We start from the raw sequence: 17671 nt of genomic DNA on the forward strand, positions 1-17671 counted from the left end.
AATTAAGGACATACACACACAAGACCGGTTTTATCGTACTGTGCGTCAGCACGTCATCCCTCCCTCCGCTGCCCTGCACACACCCTGTTTTGAACCCATTTTGGCATTACCGCCTCATAATTCTCATAATGTGTTACTGCAATTTGCTTGACTTGGTTGTTTATTTTGAGTCTTTGTGTGTATTTCTGTTGTGCAAGATGGTTGTTTATTCATTCATTCATTTTCTACCGCTTTTCCTCACAAGGGTCACGGGGGTGCTGGAGCCTATCCCAGCTGTGTTCGGGTGAGAGGCGGGGTACACCCTGGGCTGGTCGCCAGCCAATCACAGAGCACATATAGACAAACAACCATTCACACTCACATTCATACTTATGGACAATTTGGAGTCGCCAATTAACCTAGCATGTTTTTGGAATGTGGGAGGAAACCGGAGTACCCGGAGAAAACCCACGCATGCACGGGGAGAACATGCAAACTCCACACAGAGATGGCAGAGGGTGGAATTGAACCCTGGTCTTCTAGCTGTGAGGTCTGCGCGCTAACCACTTGACCGCCGTGGATGTTTATGTTCATTCATTCATTTTCTACCGCTTATCCTCACGAGGGTTGCGGGGGTGCTGGAGCCTATCCCAGCTGTCTTCAGGCGAGAGGCGGGGTACACCCTGGACTGGTCGCCAGCCAATCACAGGGCACATATAGACAAACAACCATTCACACTCACATTCATACCTATGGACAATTTGGAGTCGCCAATTAACCTAGCATGTTTTTGGAATGTGGGAGGAAACCCACGCATGCACGAGGAGAACATGCAAACTCCACACAGAGATGGCCGAGGGTGGAATTGAACCCTGGTCTCCTAGCTGTGAGGTCTGCGCGCTAACCAAAGACCGCCGTGGTTGTTTATGTTATTCATTATTATTATAATTACGGTATCATTAATAACTGGTTGGTCGCAATCTTATGACATGATTGCCTACTACGATACTGTATTCCGGGACTTGTCCGTTTACTTCTGTTACACGAGGTGGCGGTGATCATTGATAGCAGTTCTTAAGCGTTCACATTTTGGTTTCAATTCTGTTCATTTTTGTTTCGCAAAGGTGGCAGTTATCATATAAAGGGACCTACTATGCTAATTTTTGGCTTGTGTATTGAGTTGTAGACTCCTATAGAGCAGCTACACATGATAACACGCATAGACATCTTTGTTGATCTTCCAGAATCTGCACCTATTCCAATGTATTTCCTTGGATTTCCAAAATCGTCTTAATTTTTAATTTATTCCACCCATGGCCCGCCTCCGGGCACACCCACTTCACTGTGATTGGTCCCACACCCATATAAGGAAGTCAGGGCTCACTTCCAAATGCGCACACCTCATTATCTGAAGGTTTGGCATCGTTTAACACAAGAATACAACATTCTAACTACATTTATAGGTCAGTGGAAAAGTGGACAACCATAATGGGCCCCATTTAATAACTAGCGCAAGGAAAAATCCATGTCTATGTTGGGGAGGAAGCGTGTCTGTGTGTGCTGACATTGTGGATGAATTGTGTCTTTCAGTTAACTTAAAAGGTGGTGGCTATCAATGATGAGTACAAGGAGGACCAATCACACTGATTATACAGCACATCACGGTGCTCATGCGTGTGGGCAAGGACTCTTAGACATTGTACATTATTTCAAGTCTTTCTCTTTGTTTGTGTTATGCAAGGTGGCAGTTGCACTGAATGCTGGCAGGAGGAGGAGCAGAAATTAATAATTATAGGATTAATTTTAGGACGCTGATTCTCCCCATGCATGGGGTACTATGGTTTCCTCTCACATTCCAAAAACATGCTAGGTTAATTGGCGACTCAAATTGTCCATAGGTATGAATGTGAGTGTGAACAGTTGTCTATATGTGCCCTGTGATTGGCTGATGACATCTCCAAGATGTACCCTGCCTCTCGCCCTAAGACAGCTGGGATTGTCTGGAGTGAGGATAATCAGCATAGAAAATGGATGGATGCTTCTGTACAAGCAATAACGCCAGGTCCGAGCGGTAGCAAAATACTTTAGGTGTACTTTTAGTGTGCACATGCATGGTAAAAATCACCTATTGTGATTCTATGCTATTTTTTTTACAATTCAAACAGCATTCTTCACTATAAAATCAATCAAAACATCAGTTAACCTACCTTGCATGTGATGATGCCAACATTTGAATGTTCGGCAAACATATCATGCCCTCTTCCTGCTTTGGGAAGACCTACTTCCTGCTTTGAGTATGTAAATTATGCACTGCATAACACACACGTGCACATTAGTTATAGTTGTTGTCGGCTAATAATAGTGATTTGACCAAGTTTAGTGACTCACGTAAGCTGTCACTGAATGTATAGCGCATGCTAACAACATAAATCATGAATGGAAATTGTTGGACACAAACATCAAAACTGAGTTGCGCACAATATGAATAATTAATTATGACAAAAAAAGGACGTGGTTGAGAGGACTTCATCGCTGTCACAGAAGCATTATATGCTGATATCAGGCAAGGGTTTTTCCAAACCAAACTGTGCCAATAATTATCTGTACCGATAATTAGCGGACATCCCTAATATATGTAATATTTTTGTTTGTTTGTTTTTTACAAAGCTGTGATATTCAAGCAGTTCCTCAGGAAAAACTACATTTAACATATAGAAGATGACCACCATTAAAGGTGAGTCTTTGACGGGAGAACACACAACACTGCATCATCACTTCATTTGGACAAAGATAGCAGGTTTCCAAGGCTGTGGAGTTGCCATGGTAACCCTCAATTGACTCTCCAAGGCAAACAGCACGAAGGTTGAGCGCTGTTATTTCAACTTGGTCCCTCTCACACAAACACAGACACACATAGAACATGGGGAGGTGCCATCATCACACATTACGTCCATTACATGCATGCCATTAGCCAAAGTTGTGTTTATTTGTGCTGGTGCGATCTCATTTGGTCATTTTTATTGCGTTTCTTTCAGAGGACGCTTCAAATACGAGACCTCATTCCATAAATTGTTAATTTATTTTGCAACTTGACTCATGTACACTGTGCAGTCCAACAATTTCATTGGTGAAAATTAATATTCAAGAAAATACTGACTCTATATGGCACCGCTCACTAGATTCACATACAATAAATTAAAATGTGCTCACATACACCATATCTGACGGTTCTGCTTAAAATCTCAGGTTAATTAGCTTTTATATTATATATTTAAATAGTTAATGTACATTTTAATGTTTATAAAATGTAACCTACCAGTATCACTGCTTTCCTTAAGGCTTTTTACAGGCATTATTTTTTTAAATGTTTTTATGGTTGTTACATAGTCTTTATTATTATTAAATAATATATACAAATATAGGGCTTATATATAGGCGTGGGTTTTCTCCAGGTACTCCGGTTTCCTCCCACATTCCAAAAACATGCTAGGTTAATTGGCGACTCCAAATTGTCCATAGGTATGAATGTGAGTGTGAATGGTTGTTTGTCTATATGTGCCCTGTGATTGGCTGGCGACCAGTCCAGGGTGTACCCCGCCTCTCGCCCGAAGACAGCTGGGATAGGCTCCAGCACCCCCGCGACCCTCGTGAGGAAAAAGCGGTAGAAAATGAATGAATGAATATATAAAATAAATTATTATTTAATTATTATTAAAAAAATATATATTTTCCAAGATATTTGTAGTTTTCAAGCATCAGATTTTATTGCACTGTATTACTTATTTCCTTTTTTAATTAAAAAAATTATTTCAACCAAACACATTTTTTTTGTTTCGTTCAATTTGTATTTACAGTTACTGTAGTTTTTCATTTGCTTACAATTTATCTTACCAATACTTACTATTTTATTTAGTTATTATAGTGGCATTGTGATTTTTAGTGTCAGAGTCAAAGGGGCCAACAAGAGGCACAAGGTGGTTGTACTTGGGTGTGATGTTGACCTGCAGGCGGTTACTATAGCGGTCCGATATCAGGAAGCGATGCAGTGCAGTCTCTGAGCCGTCTCGACCCACGGTCATGTCCACTGTTGTTGCTTCAGAAGAGTTTGATGGGTACAGTTGATCTCCTACAGAGAACAGTAAGAGACATTTGTTATGATCACTGCAACAGTCTGAAAAAAAGATACTTAATGGTGACGGAGCCGAGCACCTGGCAGCACTAATATGTAGCCGTCTTCCTGTAAGATGACTACAGGCAGCCACTGCTCACAGCCGTCTGTGGAGCGCCGCCTGGCAAAACTCTGGAGGTCGCTCAGCAAAGGGAAGCGACACATGCGACTCAGTTCGTAGAACTGAGGGGGGGCCATCCACAGTTCCCGTGCCTGGTAGCTTCGCAAGATGTCAGAAGGCGTTGACCACTGGGTATCACATGGACAGATGTGGTTGACAGAACTGATTTGGTTTAGTTCCCATATTCCCACAGGGGGTGAGGGAGGCCCCAACTGAATTATGTTCTCTGGGCCACACAGAACAACTGAACGCTATGCTACTTGGCCAGAAGTACATGAAAAACATTGCTGTCATAAAGCAATTATAAGCATAAAGCAATTTGGTATAAAGCATAAAGCAATTTGGTGATGTACTTTGAATTTTTTCCGATGATATATGCATTACTCACAAAAACGAGTATTTGGCTTTCGGGTGAAATTTCAGGATGAACCTAATATACACAACATCCTTTAAAGGTGAACTCTCTAAACGTTTGAATACACATGTCCAAGTTTCAGTAGTTTTTGCAGAAATTACTCGTCTCTAAGGCAGGAGTCTCAAACACGCGGCCAAATGTGGCCCGCAGGACACTAGTTTGAGGCCCCCGCCTTGATATGAAAGTTTAATGTTAGTGCGGCCCCCGCAAGTTTGATATGGATGCTGTATGGTATCATGTACCCAGAAAAAATTATTACGTTTGATTAATGTTCATGTTAAAGGTTAAATAACTGTTAATAGTTATCCTCCCTATCCGTGTGGAAGTGGTAAGTTTTTGGCTATTTAAGTTTAAAGGAAATAACTTGAAGGCTACCGTTTAGGTCGCTAGCTCTCTAGTTTGCAAGTTAGCATGTGTCTCAAGACCCTGCAGTTGCGCAATAAAAAAAAAAAAAAAAAAAAGAGTATAAATGTGACTATAGTCGTGTTTTGTCATGTCTACAGGGCTCTAATAATGCTTTGTTAATTTTAATCTGAAAAAAAATAATTTGTCTACCCACCAACTATGTGGTTTCTTGAGTTTTTATTATTTGCTGTTTTATTATTATTATAGTTATTTATTCATTACTGATTGATTTTCTCTTTTCTTGATTTGTTTATTTATTTTTCATCTTATTTTGTGTAGAAAAATAAAAAGTAAGATATTTGAGAACAGTGGAATGTTTTATCAGAGCTTTTCTTGTAGAAAATCGAAACCAAAGCAAAGTTTATTCATCTTTCTGTTTTTAATAATTGCGTTTTTTGTTTTTTTTTTGGAAAGTCTCGCCCAGACCCTAGCTCCAGTGCCCCCCAAGTAAATTGAGTTTGAGACCCCTGCTCTAAGGAGTCCTATGGTAAAATTCACAAAAGATTATGCACTGTGTGGCTGCAACCAGCAGAGGGCGCTATTGCTGAGCCAGTTTAGTTACCACAGTTCTTCACCTGAGAGCACTCAATTTCCTTGTGGTCCTGCAGGGCGTGTGGAGTCTCCTCTAGGCAGCACATGAAGAAAGCCGTATCGAACCTCGTCACGCCGTATTGACCAACGGGGGTCAGCCAGTTAGCCCACTCGTGTAAAGCCCAGATGTTGGGCAGCAACTCCAGCTCCCTGCACATTGTGATGAAGTTAGACGGGTTCTGGTTGACTAGAGTCCTCCACTTGCTCAGCTCACTGCTGCACACTTGGTTCATTTTATAATGTTTAACTTCATCGGTAGTACGCCTGTCCTCCAGGCTCTTCAGCAAACTCATCTCTTCATCTTTGGACACAAACAGCAACACTCCTGACTCCTCGAATGTCTCCCTTAAGGCGCAGATCCGGAAGGCGACCTCTCCCGGGATAGGAGAGCCTAATTTCAGTCTGTCGGTGGCAAATATTGGCGGTCTTGTCTCTGGGGGTTGCTGGACATTCCTTAAACCGAAGTTAGGAGAGCTGCTAAAGGCTTTAAAAATGTCCAGCCATTCACTAGAGAAGTCAGAAGAATCCGCCATACCTCCAGGGAACACATAAGCATTGGGCATGAATCCACTTTTCGGGCTTCGTTTAAGCAGTAAAACATGGTAGTCAAAGCGGTGCGGTGACGATAAACGGTCCGCACGACCCGCTGCTAAAATGAGAGTGGCCGCCTCTTTCCAGTGCTTCAATCCGCTGTTCATGTTAAAACATAAAACTGTCTTTTGTTAAAGCGTACACAAATAACCTGAAAGTCACTATCAAAGTTGTTTTGGTAGCGGGAACCGGAAGTACTTTACTGTCGGCGCTCCTTCGGACACATTAAAGGACTGGATGACTCAATACTGCCACCTACAAACTGGAAGACTGAACTACAGTTGAGTTTTAAACATAACACATAAACACAACTATACTGTAGCAAGGCATCTCAAGTATTACAAATGTGTATTACCTACAAAAAACAATTTTATTTTATTATTATAGTCAAAGGTGTGATTTTATAAGTAAATAAATTTAAATTTAGTGGTTAGCGCACAGACCTCACCGCTAGGAGACCAGGGTTCAATTCCACCCTCGGCCATCTCTGTGTGGAGGTTGCATGTTTTCCCCGTGCATGCGTGGGTTTTCTTCGGGTACTCTGGTTTCTTCCCACATTCCAAAAACATGCTAGGTTAATTGGTGACTCCAAATTGTCCATAGGTATGAATGTGAGTGTGAATGGTTGTTTGTCTATATGTGCCCTGTGATTGGCTGGCGACCAGTCCAGGGTGTACCCCGCCTCTCGCCCGAAGACAGCTGGGATAGGCTCCAGCACCCCCGCAACCCTCATAAGGAAAAGCGGTAGAAAATGATGAAAGAATGAACATTTTCACTGAAATTTAATATTGATGTTTTATATATACATTATCTCTGAATATACTAATTAATTGAATATTTTTATACTTATGACAATAAATTAAAATGTAAGAACACACATTTCATTAAATACAGATCATTTATTGAATAGAAATAAAATAAAATGTAAATTCTCTTGCAAATATGAAAAAAATTTGTATATGTGTTTGTACCCTTGTGACCCTAATAAGCGGAATAGAAAATCGATGTATTTATTATGTATTCCAATAAGTGTCCCATAATATACCGTACATAACATGATCAGAACACGGGGACACTTTTATAGAAGAAAGCAATATAAAACACACATCAATTTATAATTCATAGAGAACATGAATATGGACCCGAACACCATTAACAACTTGGTTACATTGGCAGTGTTCCACCTTATCAAGATCATCAGATACCTCCACACATGTTTTGCTTATAAACTTAACTATGCAATATAATGTTGTTGCAATGATCTTTGTCTTCCGAAGTTAAACTGTAACTTTATTTGTGGCCCTGAGACGTGCATAGTGTGTGTTTCCTAAACGCGCTTAGCAGATTAACATGGAAGGATGCAGTTCAAGTAAGAGAAAGGAGTCCGGGCTTGACATGGACAAGCGACAGGTGAAGGCAACTGTGCTTCACAAGGAGGTGAGCGTCATTATCACAATCTATTCGGATCAAGATATATGGAAATATATCAAAAATATATATATTTTATGTATTGTAAAGAATAAAAGGTAAAGAGGCTTCATACTTCGCACTGTTTACACCATACAGAGGACAGAACCAAATAATAATTAAAGAGAGGCTGTTATTTCAAAAATGTGAAAACTAATACAGTCGTCCATTGCTACTTGGCGCTCTGAATTTTTAGCTTCACTCATATCACGGTTTGTCAGAAATATATTAATTAATAAATCTGTGTTTGAATACAGCCTATTATTAGTCAAAACATATGCAGATTTAAGCAAATGTTATGTATTTTTTCACAACAGATGCGATAATCTCTAATAAAAACATGGGCTACTGTTCTGGCTGTAATCCATGTAAGATGCGGAAAATAATAAAATATTACATCAGGAGGTTGCCTACAGCCACGGCTAGTAATACCAATGTTTTTGACCTGGCGCTAACTTGGGGCTCCTGTCGGGTATTTGCTTTACAGTGACTATTGGAAACTCGAATAGACAATTGACAATTGAAAATCTTTGTGATATGAATATGCATACTGAGTAGTAAGCAGTACATTATATATATTGTATATATTTTTTGTTATGCACATTAAATAAAGATACTTTTGTAACATTTACGGTACTTAAGTAGGATCATTAGAAAGTAACTTTTGCACAAATGCAGGACAAATGCATTGTGAAGTTAAAATGGATTTTGTTTGTTATTTAAACTCATATTTGGTGTTTGTCTCATAGTCTATATTATTAAAATTATTAAAATTATTAAAATTATTAAAATTATTAAAATTATTAAAATTATTAAAATTATTAAAATTATTAAAATTATTAAAATTATTAAAATTGTCTATATTTTTCTTTGTAAGATGACACCATGAGTGACCTCCAACCTACAGACAAATTCCCACAACTCCATCTTCTGCTCATACAGGTGGGCCTGCTGAGTGCCATCTCTTTTATTGTGGGCACAATAATCGGCTCAGGCATCTTCATCTCTCCCAAAGCAGTCCTCTTGTACTCGGGAGGTGTGGGCCCCTGCCTCCTCATCTGGGCTGCCTGTGGAATATGCGCCATTATGGGTGGGTGAAATACCAACACAGCTACACATGATAACCATCTTTCTAGTTCTTTGGAATTGTAAACAAATGTGGCTTTCCCTTACGAGCCAGCGAGAGTCCCTTCTAGCAACGTAAACAGAGAAGGAGAGCTTGAGAGGAGGGTGGAGGGCTTATCTGGCTTACAGCCATGCCCATATAAGGAAGTCCGCTCCTCTGTGACATCACAAAGGGGCAGTTTTACCACGCCTTCTGAAACCGAGTGTTTTGAGCCATTCCAAACTTCTTTCAGGGCTCACTTCCAAATGTGCAAACCTCATTATCTGAAACTTTGGCCCTTTAAAATAAAAGTGAATCAATAAATAAAGTTTTATTGACTGTTTTTATAATATAACCCTAAAAACATTAATAATAATGAGTGGATAATAAAGGGTTTAACAACAAAGTGGCTTTTTAGTTTTATGTTTCACACCATTGTGGCATTGGAAAAAACATGTATTTATTAATTAAATTAATTTGTTATTAAAATATATTCAATATGTAATATATTTATGAATATGGCCACGCAGAGCATGAGTGGTTTGCACTTTGGCCATGGGGAAGACCTGGGTTGGCATGTTCTCCTCATGCGTGCGGGTACTCTGGTTTCCTCCCACATTCCAAAAACATTCATTCATTCATTTTCTACCGCTTTCTACCGGGGGTGCTGGAGCCTATCCCAGCTGTCTTCAGGTGAGAGGCGGGGTACACCCTGTACTTGTCGCCAGCCAATCACAGGGCACATATAGACAAACAACCATTCACACTCACATTCATACCTATGGACAATTTGGAGTCGCCAATTAACCTAGCATGTTTTTGGAATGTGGGAGGAAACCGGAGTACCCGGAGAAAACCCACACATGCACGGCGAGAACATGCAAACTCCACACAGAGATGGTCGAGGGTGGAATTGAACCCGGTCTCATAGCTGTGAGGTATGCGCGCTAACCACACGTCCACTGTGCAGCCCCATTCCAAAAACATACTAGGTTAATAACCCTAGTGAGGATAAGCAGCATAAAAGATGAATGGATAAATACAATGCAATGCAAATAATAGTATAGAGCTTGCTATTATTATCTAGAACTTTATGTTTAATTATGTCTTGTGTTGTGCTGGACAGGAGCGCTGTGCTATGCTGAGCTGGGCACCATGATCCCCAAATCTGGTGGAGAGTATTCTTATCTAAAGGAGGCCTTCGGATCCCCGGTGGCCTACCTTTACGCATGGACTATGATGATGGTGTTGAAGCCTTCTTCCTTTGCTATCATTGCACTGAGCTTTGCCGAGTATGCCTCAGCTCCTTTCTACGGGGACTGCAGCCCTCCTATCGTTGTCACCAAGTGTCTCTCTGTTGCCGTCACAGGTAACTGCTGCTTTATCAGTTTGTCCTTTCTTATCTTGAGATTCATCATGTTGATTCTTTGGTTTCCGGAGGTGAGAGCATGTACTGTAAAAGCATGGAGGTCTGAATCAAAGGTCAAGGACAGAACAATGTCAAACAAGTCAAGCAAAAAAAACACACTTATGTTTCGCAATTTTCATCTGCTGGTGTCCAATTTTACTGGACATATAGTAGGTACAGGTAGCAGCTACACACAAAACTTTCTAGGTCGTCCAGAATCTGCACCTATCTCAGCTGTAGCAACTCCAAAAAAAAAAAATATATATATTTTTTATATATATATTAAAAAATGTTATTAAAGAAAAATATTATCTTTAATAACATTTTTATTAATATAATCATGAATATGAATATTAATATGAATATTAAGAGTGAATATTAAAAGTTATATATTAATATTAATATTAAATATTATTTAAGATAATATTTTTCCTGATTTTGGAGTTGCTACAGCTGAAATCTTAATCTTAATCTCAAGCTTACTATTAATATTATATATTTATATTAATCGTAATCTTAATATAAATATATAATAATAAATATATAATATAAATATATAATAATAAATATATAATATTAAGATTAAGATTATTATTAAGATTAATATAAATATATAATAAAAATATATAATAGATTATTAGGTTATAATATTAAAAGATTAAGATTAAGATTAAGATTAAGATTAAGATTAAGATTAAGATTAAGATTAAGATTAAGATTAAGATTAAGATATGCCTTTATTCCTCCCTCAGTGGGGAAATTTGCATTGCTCAGCAGCAAGAGTACAGAATCAGTTAAGCAGTACAAAATACACAATATAGAAAAATAAACAATATAAACAACCCAAGTATTAACAAAATCAACAGTTCCCAGAGTTATATACAATACAGTATGTAGATAATATGAAACCAGATGAGATATATGACCAGTCTATACACTGAGATCTTGCTAGTGAGTTAATATGAGGCATGAGCTGAAAGAAACAAACACATTTCCTTGGATTTGTGCTTCCCGCATCGACATTCCCATTTCTTTTGTCAGTTTTCATTGTCACCATCAACTGTATGAGTGTCAAAGTGGCGAGCAATGTGCAGAAAATCTTCACCGCAGCCAAATTGCTCATCATTGTCATCATAGTGGTAGCTGGTATCGTTCTGTTGGCACAAGGTCAGTGGTCATAGATTTTTAGACGATACCTTTTTGATAATAACACTAATATGTGCTTGCTTTATGTATTGATGTTTATATTTTCATATGCAGGAAAAACAGAGACCTTGTCCAACGCATTTGACAGCAAGCCAACATCCATTGGAGCAATCGGACTTGCCTTTTATAATGGACTCTGGGCCTTTGATGGATGGTAAGCATCTTTACACAATAATAAATAATCCATTAAATTGTCATTTAATAAACAAATATGACACCCATCATATGACAACGCCTTCATAAAGTGTGATTGCATAATTTGTTTACAATACATTACATTCTCAGGACTCAACTTAATTTCATCACAGAAGAGCTGAAAAACCCATTCAGGTAGGCGGGAAAATTATCAAGTCATATAACTTTATGTAATTTATATTTAAATAGGATAACACAATGGGAATTTAAAAAATACAATCTATTGTTGTTGGTGTTTGATGCCCTCTAGTGGCATTTTAAATGAAACTTTTATAACTGTCTTTCATTTTGCTGCAGAAACCTGCCCTTAGCCATCATCATTGGGATCCCTTTGGTGTCAATCTGCTATGTGATGGTCAACATTTCTTATTTCACTGCCTTGACCACCAATGAAATACTGTGGTCTCCAGCTGTAGCCGTGGTAAATACAGTTTCAGAGGTCCCACAATAATGTTTTAGCCTTGTTGTTGAGATATCCATGGTTTTAAAGATGCTTTTAGAAAGCCTTACTGGGAACACGCTGTTTCGTGTGTCTGTAGCTTTAATGCTAATAAACAGTGCGGAGCTCTAAAAAGCGCTATTATACAATGTATAAAACAAAACAAAACAATATATATATATATTCAATAGAACAGAGTAACATCGGACAGTACATAAACATTAGCAACACTGGCATAGCTGCTAGAGCTACAGTGCTAACAGTCATCTATCCAGCCATTTTCTTTCGCTTATCTGGGTCTGGGTTGTAGGGGCAGCGGTTTCAGTAGGGAAACCCAGCTTCCCAGTCCCCATCTACCTCCTCCACTTTCACCGGGAATGATGAATAAAAGAGCTAAATGAATATTTAAGGTTACTTTTAACTTTACAGAAGACTACTGTTACCGAAGACACACGTGTGGCAGCAAGACACCACATGGACACGATCTTCCTGTTTTGTCATGAGTCATTTCTTGAATTCGGTCTTTTCTCAAATTCATTCATTCATTTTCTACCGCTTATCCTCACGAGGGTGGTGGTGGTGCTGGAGCCTATCCCAGCTGTCTCTGAACTGGTCGCCAGCCAATCACAGGGCACATATAGACAAACAACCATTCACACTCACATTCATACCTATGGACAATTTGGAGTCGCCAATTAACCTAGCATGTTTTTGGAATGTGGGAGGAAACCGGAGTACCCGGAGAAAACCCACGCATGCACGGGGAGAACATGCGAACTCCGCACAAATTTGGCCAAAGGTGGACTCAAACTCGGGTCTCCTAACTCAAATTCTTTATCAAAATGCTGGCACTAGCAACTTTCTTTGTCTGGGTTATTTGTATTGAGGTGAGAAACACGATTGAATTGAAACTCAAAACAGAACATGAATGTGGTGGTGGTTGATCTTGCTGTCATATTGTGACTTTGCGGACATCTTCAATGAAGGTCACAGTAACCTTTTAATTTAATTTACATTATTTCTCGTGTGAAAAATTGATTTGGTTAACGTCTAATATTCTTGAACTAATTAATGTCCATTTAAGTTCTTTCTATGTCATACAGAGCAGCAAGTACTTGTACATGTACAAGTACTAGCAACACTATGACATCTGACATGACTATGTTTCTTGCTTGCATTTATTTTTCAGACTTTTGGAAACAAAGTTCTTTACCCCATGTCTTGGATCGTTCCACTTTTTGTTGTCTTCTCGACATTTGGCTCAGCCAATGGAAGCTGCTTCACTGCTGGCAGGTAATGGAGTGGCTTGACTGATGATGGTCGTAAGCAGGCTGACATTTTTGTAAAGTGGTAACAAAACACTCCACACGTTCTTCATGTTGTGTTTTGGTCCTCAGACTGTCTTACGTGTGCGGCCGAGAAGGTCACATGGTAGAAATTTTGTCTTTTATCAATCTCAGGCGCTTCACCCCATCCCCAGCTATCATGTTGGACGTGAGTGTCTTCTTGATCGCCGTAAAGTAGTGTTTCCTGTGATAAATATAATCTTTATTTTTCAGGGTTTTTTGTCTATTTTATATATGATCCCAGCTGATATCAACTCCCTCATTAACTACTTCAGCTTTGCTCAGTGGTTTTTCTACGGCCTGACGTTTTTGGCTCTTATCATCATGCGTTTCACCAGGAAGGAGCTGAAAAGACCAGTGAAGGTGAGATGTTCATGGTGTATGCTGTTGATGATGATGTGCTATCATGCAGCAAACTCTCTGTGCTGACCCAAATGCAGCATAAGACGACCCTGAATATAATGTGACATCTGTTTTCATGATGCTTTTTAAATCTCTTAATATTTTTAAAATAATGTATTCAATATCAGTGAAATATCAATTGGTAGCAATAAAAATATCATATTTAAGTTTGTTTGATGACCCAAGTATAAAACGACTCCAAATATAAATCACTCAATTTCAAGTCATGTTTTTGGAGCGCCTTTTGGAATAAATCTCTAGACCAGAGGTTCCAAAACTTTACCAACTCAGGGCCCACTTCCAAAATCTAAAAAATGTCTACGGCCCACCTTTGTCCTATAAACAGTACATAGACAAAATGCTGCATTCTCAAAGCACTTAACATGTAATAATATTAATAATAATAATTATTATTATTATTATCACAATAATAATAATAATTATAATAATAATACTAAAAATAATAATAATTATTATTAATAAAATAATGACTATTATTAGCATTTTAATAATAATAATAATTATTATTATCACAATAATATAATAATATATATAATATATATAATATAATAATTATAATAATTACGATGATTATGAGGATTATGATTAGTATGATTATTATTATTAATGTTATTAATGTTACTATTATTAATAACAATCATGAAAATTGTATTATTGTGATTATGATTATGATTGTGATAATCATATTATTATTATTATTATTATTATTATTATTATTATTATTATTATTATTATTATTATTATTATTATTATTATTATTATTATTATTATTATTATTATTAAGATTCAGGATTGAATGAAAGCAGGGGGGTAAAGAAAGCCCAAACTTTTAATCTAATTAATTCTCATACTTTTCATAACCGCATCCAAGACAGGCATGATGACCAGAGAGCTACGTTCCAATCATACACTGTATAAGTTTCCTAAAATATTGTGACAGGTCAATAACACTCAATAGGTTATTACTTAGGCCTATAAATATTTGTTTTTAATCGTGCAATAAATATTTTACAATAAAAATAATTTAAAAAATAATATTTGGAAAAAGGAATCATATTTTTAATGACCTCTCATGGCCCACCTACAGTACCACTACGGCCCAATAGGAGACAGTGGCCCACATTTTGGGAATCACTGCTCTAGACCATGAATACTGTATAAGGATATAACTCAGTATAACTTTTCTAGTCTAAAAATTCTAGTCTTATATTCCTGTCAATATCCATCCAAAGGTTCCGATAATAATAGCAGTCCTAATGGTCCTGGTGTCCTGCTACCTGGTTCTGGCCCCCATCATTGACAGTCCCACCATGGTGTACCTGTATTGTACTCTCTTCATTCTTGGCGGGCTCCTGCTTTACTACCCCTTTGTTCACCTGAAGGTCAAGTGGTCCCGCAGACTCATGAGTAAGTAAAGAGTTTCCTCCTCCCACAGTCCAAAAACATGCATCTAAATTGTCCATAGCTGTGAATGTGAGTGTGACTGTTGACCAATCCAGGGTGCACCCCGCCTCTCGCCTCAAGTCACTTGGGATAGGCTCCAGCTTTAACCGTGACGGCCAACATTAGTGGTCAATAATGAATGATTGAATGAACAATAACTTTTCTCTGTGTTATTATTCTTATGTATTGATGCTCTGGCCCCTTATAGGGCCCATCACCATGCATCTCCAACTCCTGTTGGAAGTCGTTCCTCCTGAGAAATGCGAGTGAGAAAAGGCAGAACCAGGCTAACGTCAATTTGGTCTACCAGAATTTTTTTTTTTTTTTTTTTTTACAGTTGTTTACACAATTAAAAGCTCTTTACATTCAAGAAGCAAAACAACTGTCCAGAGTTTCCACAACAATAAGCACAGATTTAGCTTGACAGTTTTTGCAAAACATTGCACATGAATTTTCACACCTTGGACACCGATATGGATTGTTAGGTTATATCTCCTTCTCATCACAAAACGCTGGCTTGCCAATGACTACACTAATGAACCAATTGGATAAACATTTTTATTATTGTGATTTTCATTGTTGATTGATTATGTTGCTGTAACTGAGAAATAAATATTTTGGGCCGGCAGCATCAATGTTGTACAGTGCTCGGTACGTTTATAGCAGGGGTGAACCCGAGTGAGAGCCATTAACCTCAAATGGTGAAAACATGGAAGAGTGGTGAACCTTCCCGGGAGTGTCCGGCTAACCAAAATGACCCCAAGAGCACAGGGACGACTCATCCAATAGGTCACAAAAGACCCCACAACAACATTCGAAGAACTGCAGGCCTCACTTAAGGTCAGTGTTTGTGATTCTGACATGACGCTGATCAAAAATAGCCTGCATGGCAGAGTTCCATGACAAAAAACAACAACATTAAGATTTGTCTCAATTTTGCCAGAAGACATCTTGGTGATCCCGAAAACCTTTGGGAAAATACTTGAACCTTTTGGAAGATGTGTGTCCCATAAGATTTGGCGTAAAAGTAAGGAAAAAAAGAACATTATATCAACAGTAAAATATGGTGGTGGTGGTGTAATGGTCTGAAGCTGTTTTCAGGATCTGTGATAAATGGAACTGCTGTCTACCAAAATGTCCTGAAGGAGAATGTCCGGCCATCTGTTTCTGACTTCAAGCTGAAACCAACTTGGGTTCTACAACTGGACAATGATGCAAAACACACCAGCAAGTCCACCTCTGGATGGCTGGAGAAAAACAAAATGAAGACTTTGGAGTGGCCTAGTCCTGACCTGAATCCTATGGAGCTTGTGTGGCATGACCTTAAAAAGGTGCTTCATGTTGGAAAACCCTCCAATGTGGCTGAATGACAACAATTCGAATGCGCTCATAATGTCGGCACACTTTGTCATGTCAGAAGGTCTTCATTTTGGTAATGGTTTTATTTCATTTGAACATGCATCAGATTACAATTGAATGCATCCCATAATAGTTCACAGTTCCACTGTGAACACAGTTCCATGTCCAAAAGGAGTAGGAAGAAGCAAAGCTTATTAAATCCTACCCCTCCATCTGGTACTTTTACAATCAGTAACTGTTACATTTGTTCACTTCCTGCTTTCCTAATATAGTTTAAGTTATTTTTTTATTTTATTTTTGTCACGTACCAAAGTACGAGGTGATATGACCATACAATGACAAAATGTGTACCATAGTAAGTGTCAATATAGTGATATGTATAGCACATCATGACTGGTTCAAGACTCTTCATCCTTGTATTTAGCAAACATCAACTGCTTGTATTGTTTCTTGAATTGGCTCATTGTTGTGCATTGTTTGAGGGTCTTACTCAATCCATTCCATAGTTTGATTCCACATACTAAAATGCTATGGCTTTTTAATGTAGTCCTAGCATATAAGTGTTTCAAATTTAGTTGTTCCCTCTCAGACAATGTCCATGTCTCTGTCTAAATGCTCTCTCCTTCTTCTTTCTCCTTCTCTGTTTTTGTACTTATTGACCTTTTTCTGTTACAAGTACACAAGCGTGAATTTGAGTGGGATTCATGCTGAATCCATTGGTGGATGATCACACTCACCAGAAGATGGCGCCAATGTAGCGTAGAGTTTCACAGACAGAGAACATTCTTCATTGAGCTTCTTCTCTTTGCATTGTCATTTTTGCTCTATTTTTTTTGTGCATAAATCCTACAATGTTCCACGGTTCAATAAAAAAAAACAAGATGCCTGTCGCAAATGTCCCCATGTTTATAGTATTTGTGTATTACTGTTTCTGTATACCTCAAATTAATCTTGATTTGAATTGTGGGTCTGTCAATATCTTTGTGTGATCTAAATTATCCCTATAACTA

At 38.3% G+C, this 17671-nt stretch overlaps 2 protein-coding genes across 2 annotated transcripts; one reads left to right on the top strand and one right to left on the bottom strand.

The window, feature by feature from the left end:
* Window positions 1-1881: 1881 nt before the first annotated feature.
* nudt19 (nudix (nucleoside diphosphate linked moiety X)-type motif 19) lies at window positions 1882-6463 on the bottom strand. Its single transcript, XM_058089724.2, has 3 exons — window positions 5664-6463; window positions 4189-4396; window positions 1882-4105 (listed from the first exon to the last, which is right to left on the bottom strand). Exons 1-3 carry the CDS (start codon window positions 6375-6377, stop codon window positions 3885-3887), a joined length of 1143 nt encoding a protein of 380 aa, XP_057945707.2. The 5' UTR covers window positions 6378-6463; the 3' UTR covers window positions 1882-3884.
* Window positions 6464-7665: 1202 nt separating this feature from the next.
* Window positions 7666-15841, top strand: slc7a9 (solute carrier family 7 member 9). The gene is made up of 12 exons (XM_058089127.2): window positions 7666-7707; window positions 8680-8827; window positions 9969-10211; window positions 11292-11417; window positions 11511-11610; window positions 11742-11786; window positions 11949-12072; window positions 13280-13383; window positions 13488-13584; window positions 13650-13799; window positions 15092-15266; window positions 15511-15841. The coding sequence occupies exons 1-12, from the start codon at window positions 7666-7668 to the stop codon at window positions 15570-15572; spliced, it is 1416 nt and encodes a 471-aa protein (XP_057945110.2). The 3' UTR covers window positions 15573-15841.
* The last annotated feature ends 1830 nt before the right edge of the window (window positions 15842-17671 follow it).

This window comes from Doryrhamphus excisus, linkage group LG13 (genome assembly GCF_037039965.1).
Source record: "Doryrhamphus excisus strain RoL-2023G ecotype Guam linkage group LG13, RoL_Dexc_Guam_v1.1, whole genome shotgun sequence".
NCBI lineage: Eukaryota > Metazoa > Chordata > Actinopteri > Syngnathiformes > Syngnathidae > Doryrhamphus > Doryrhamphus excisus.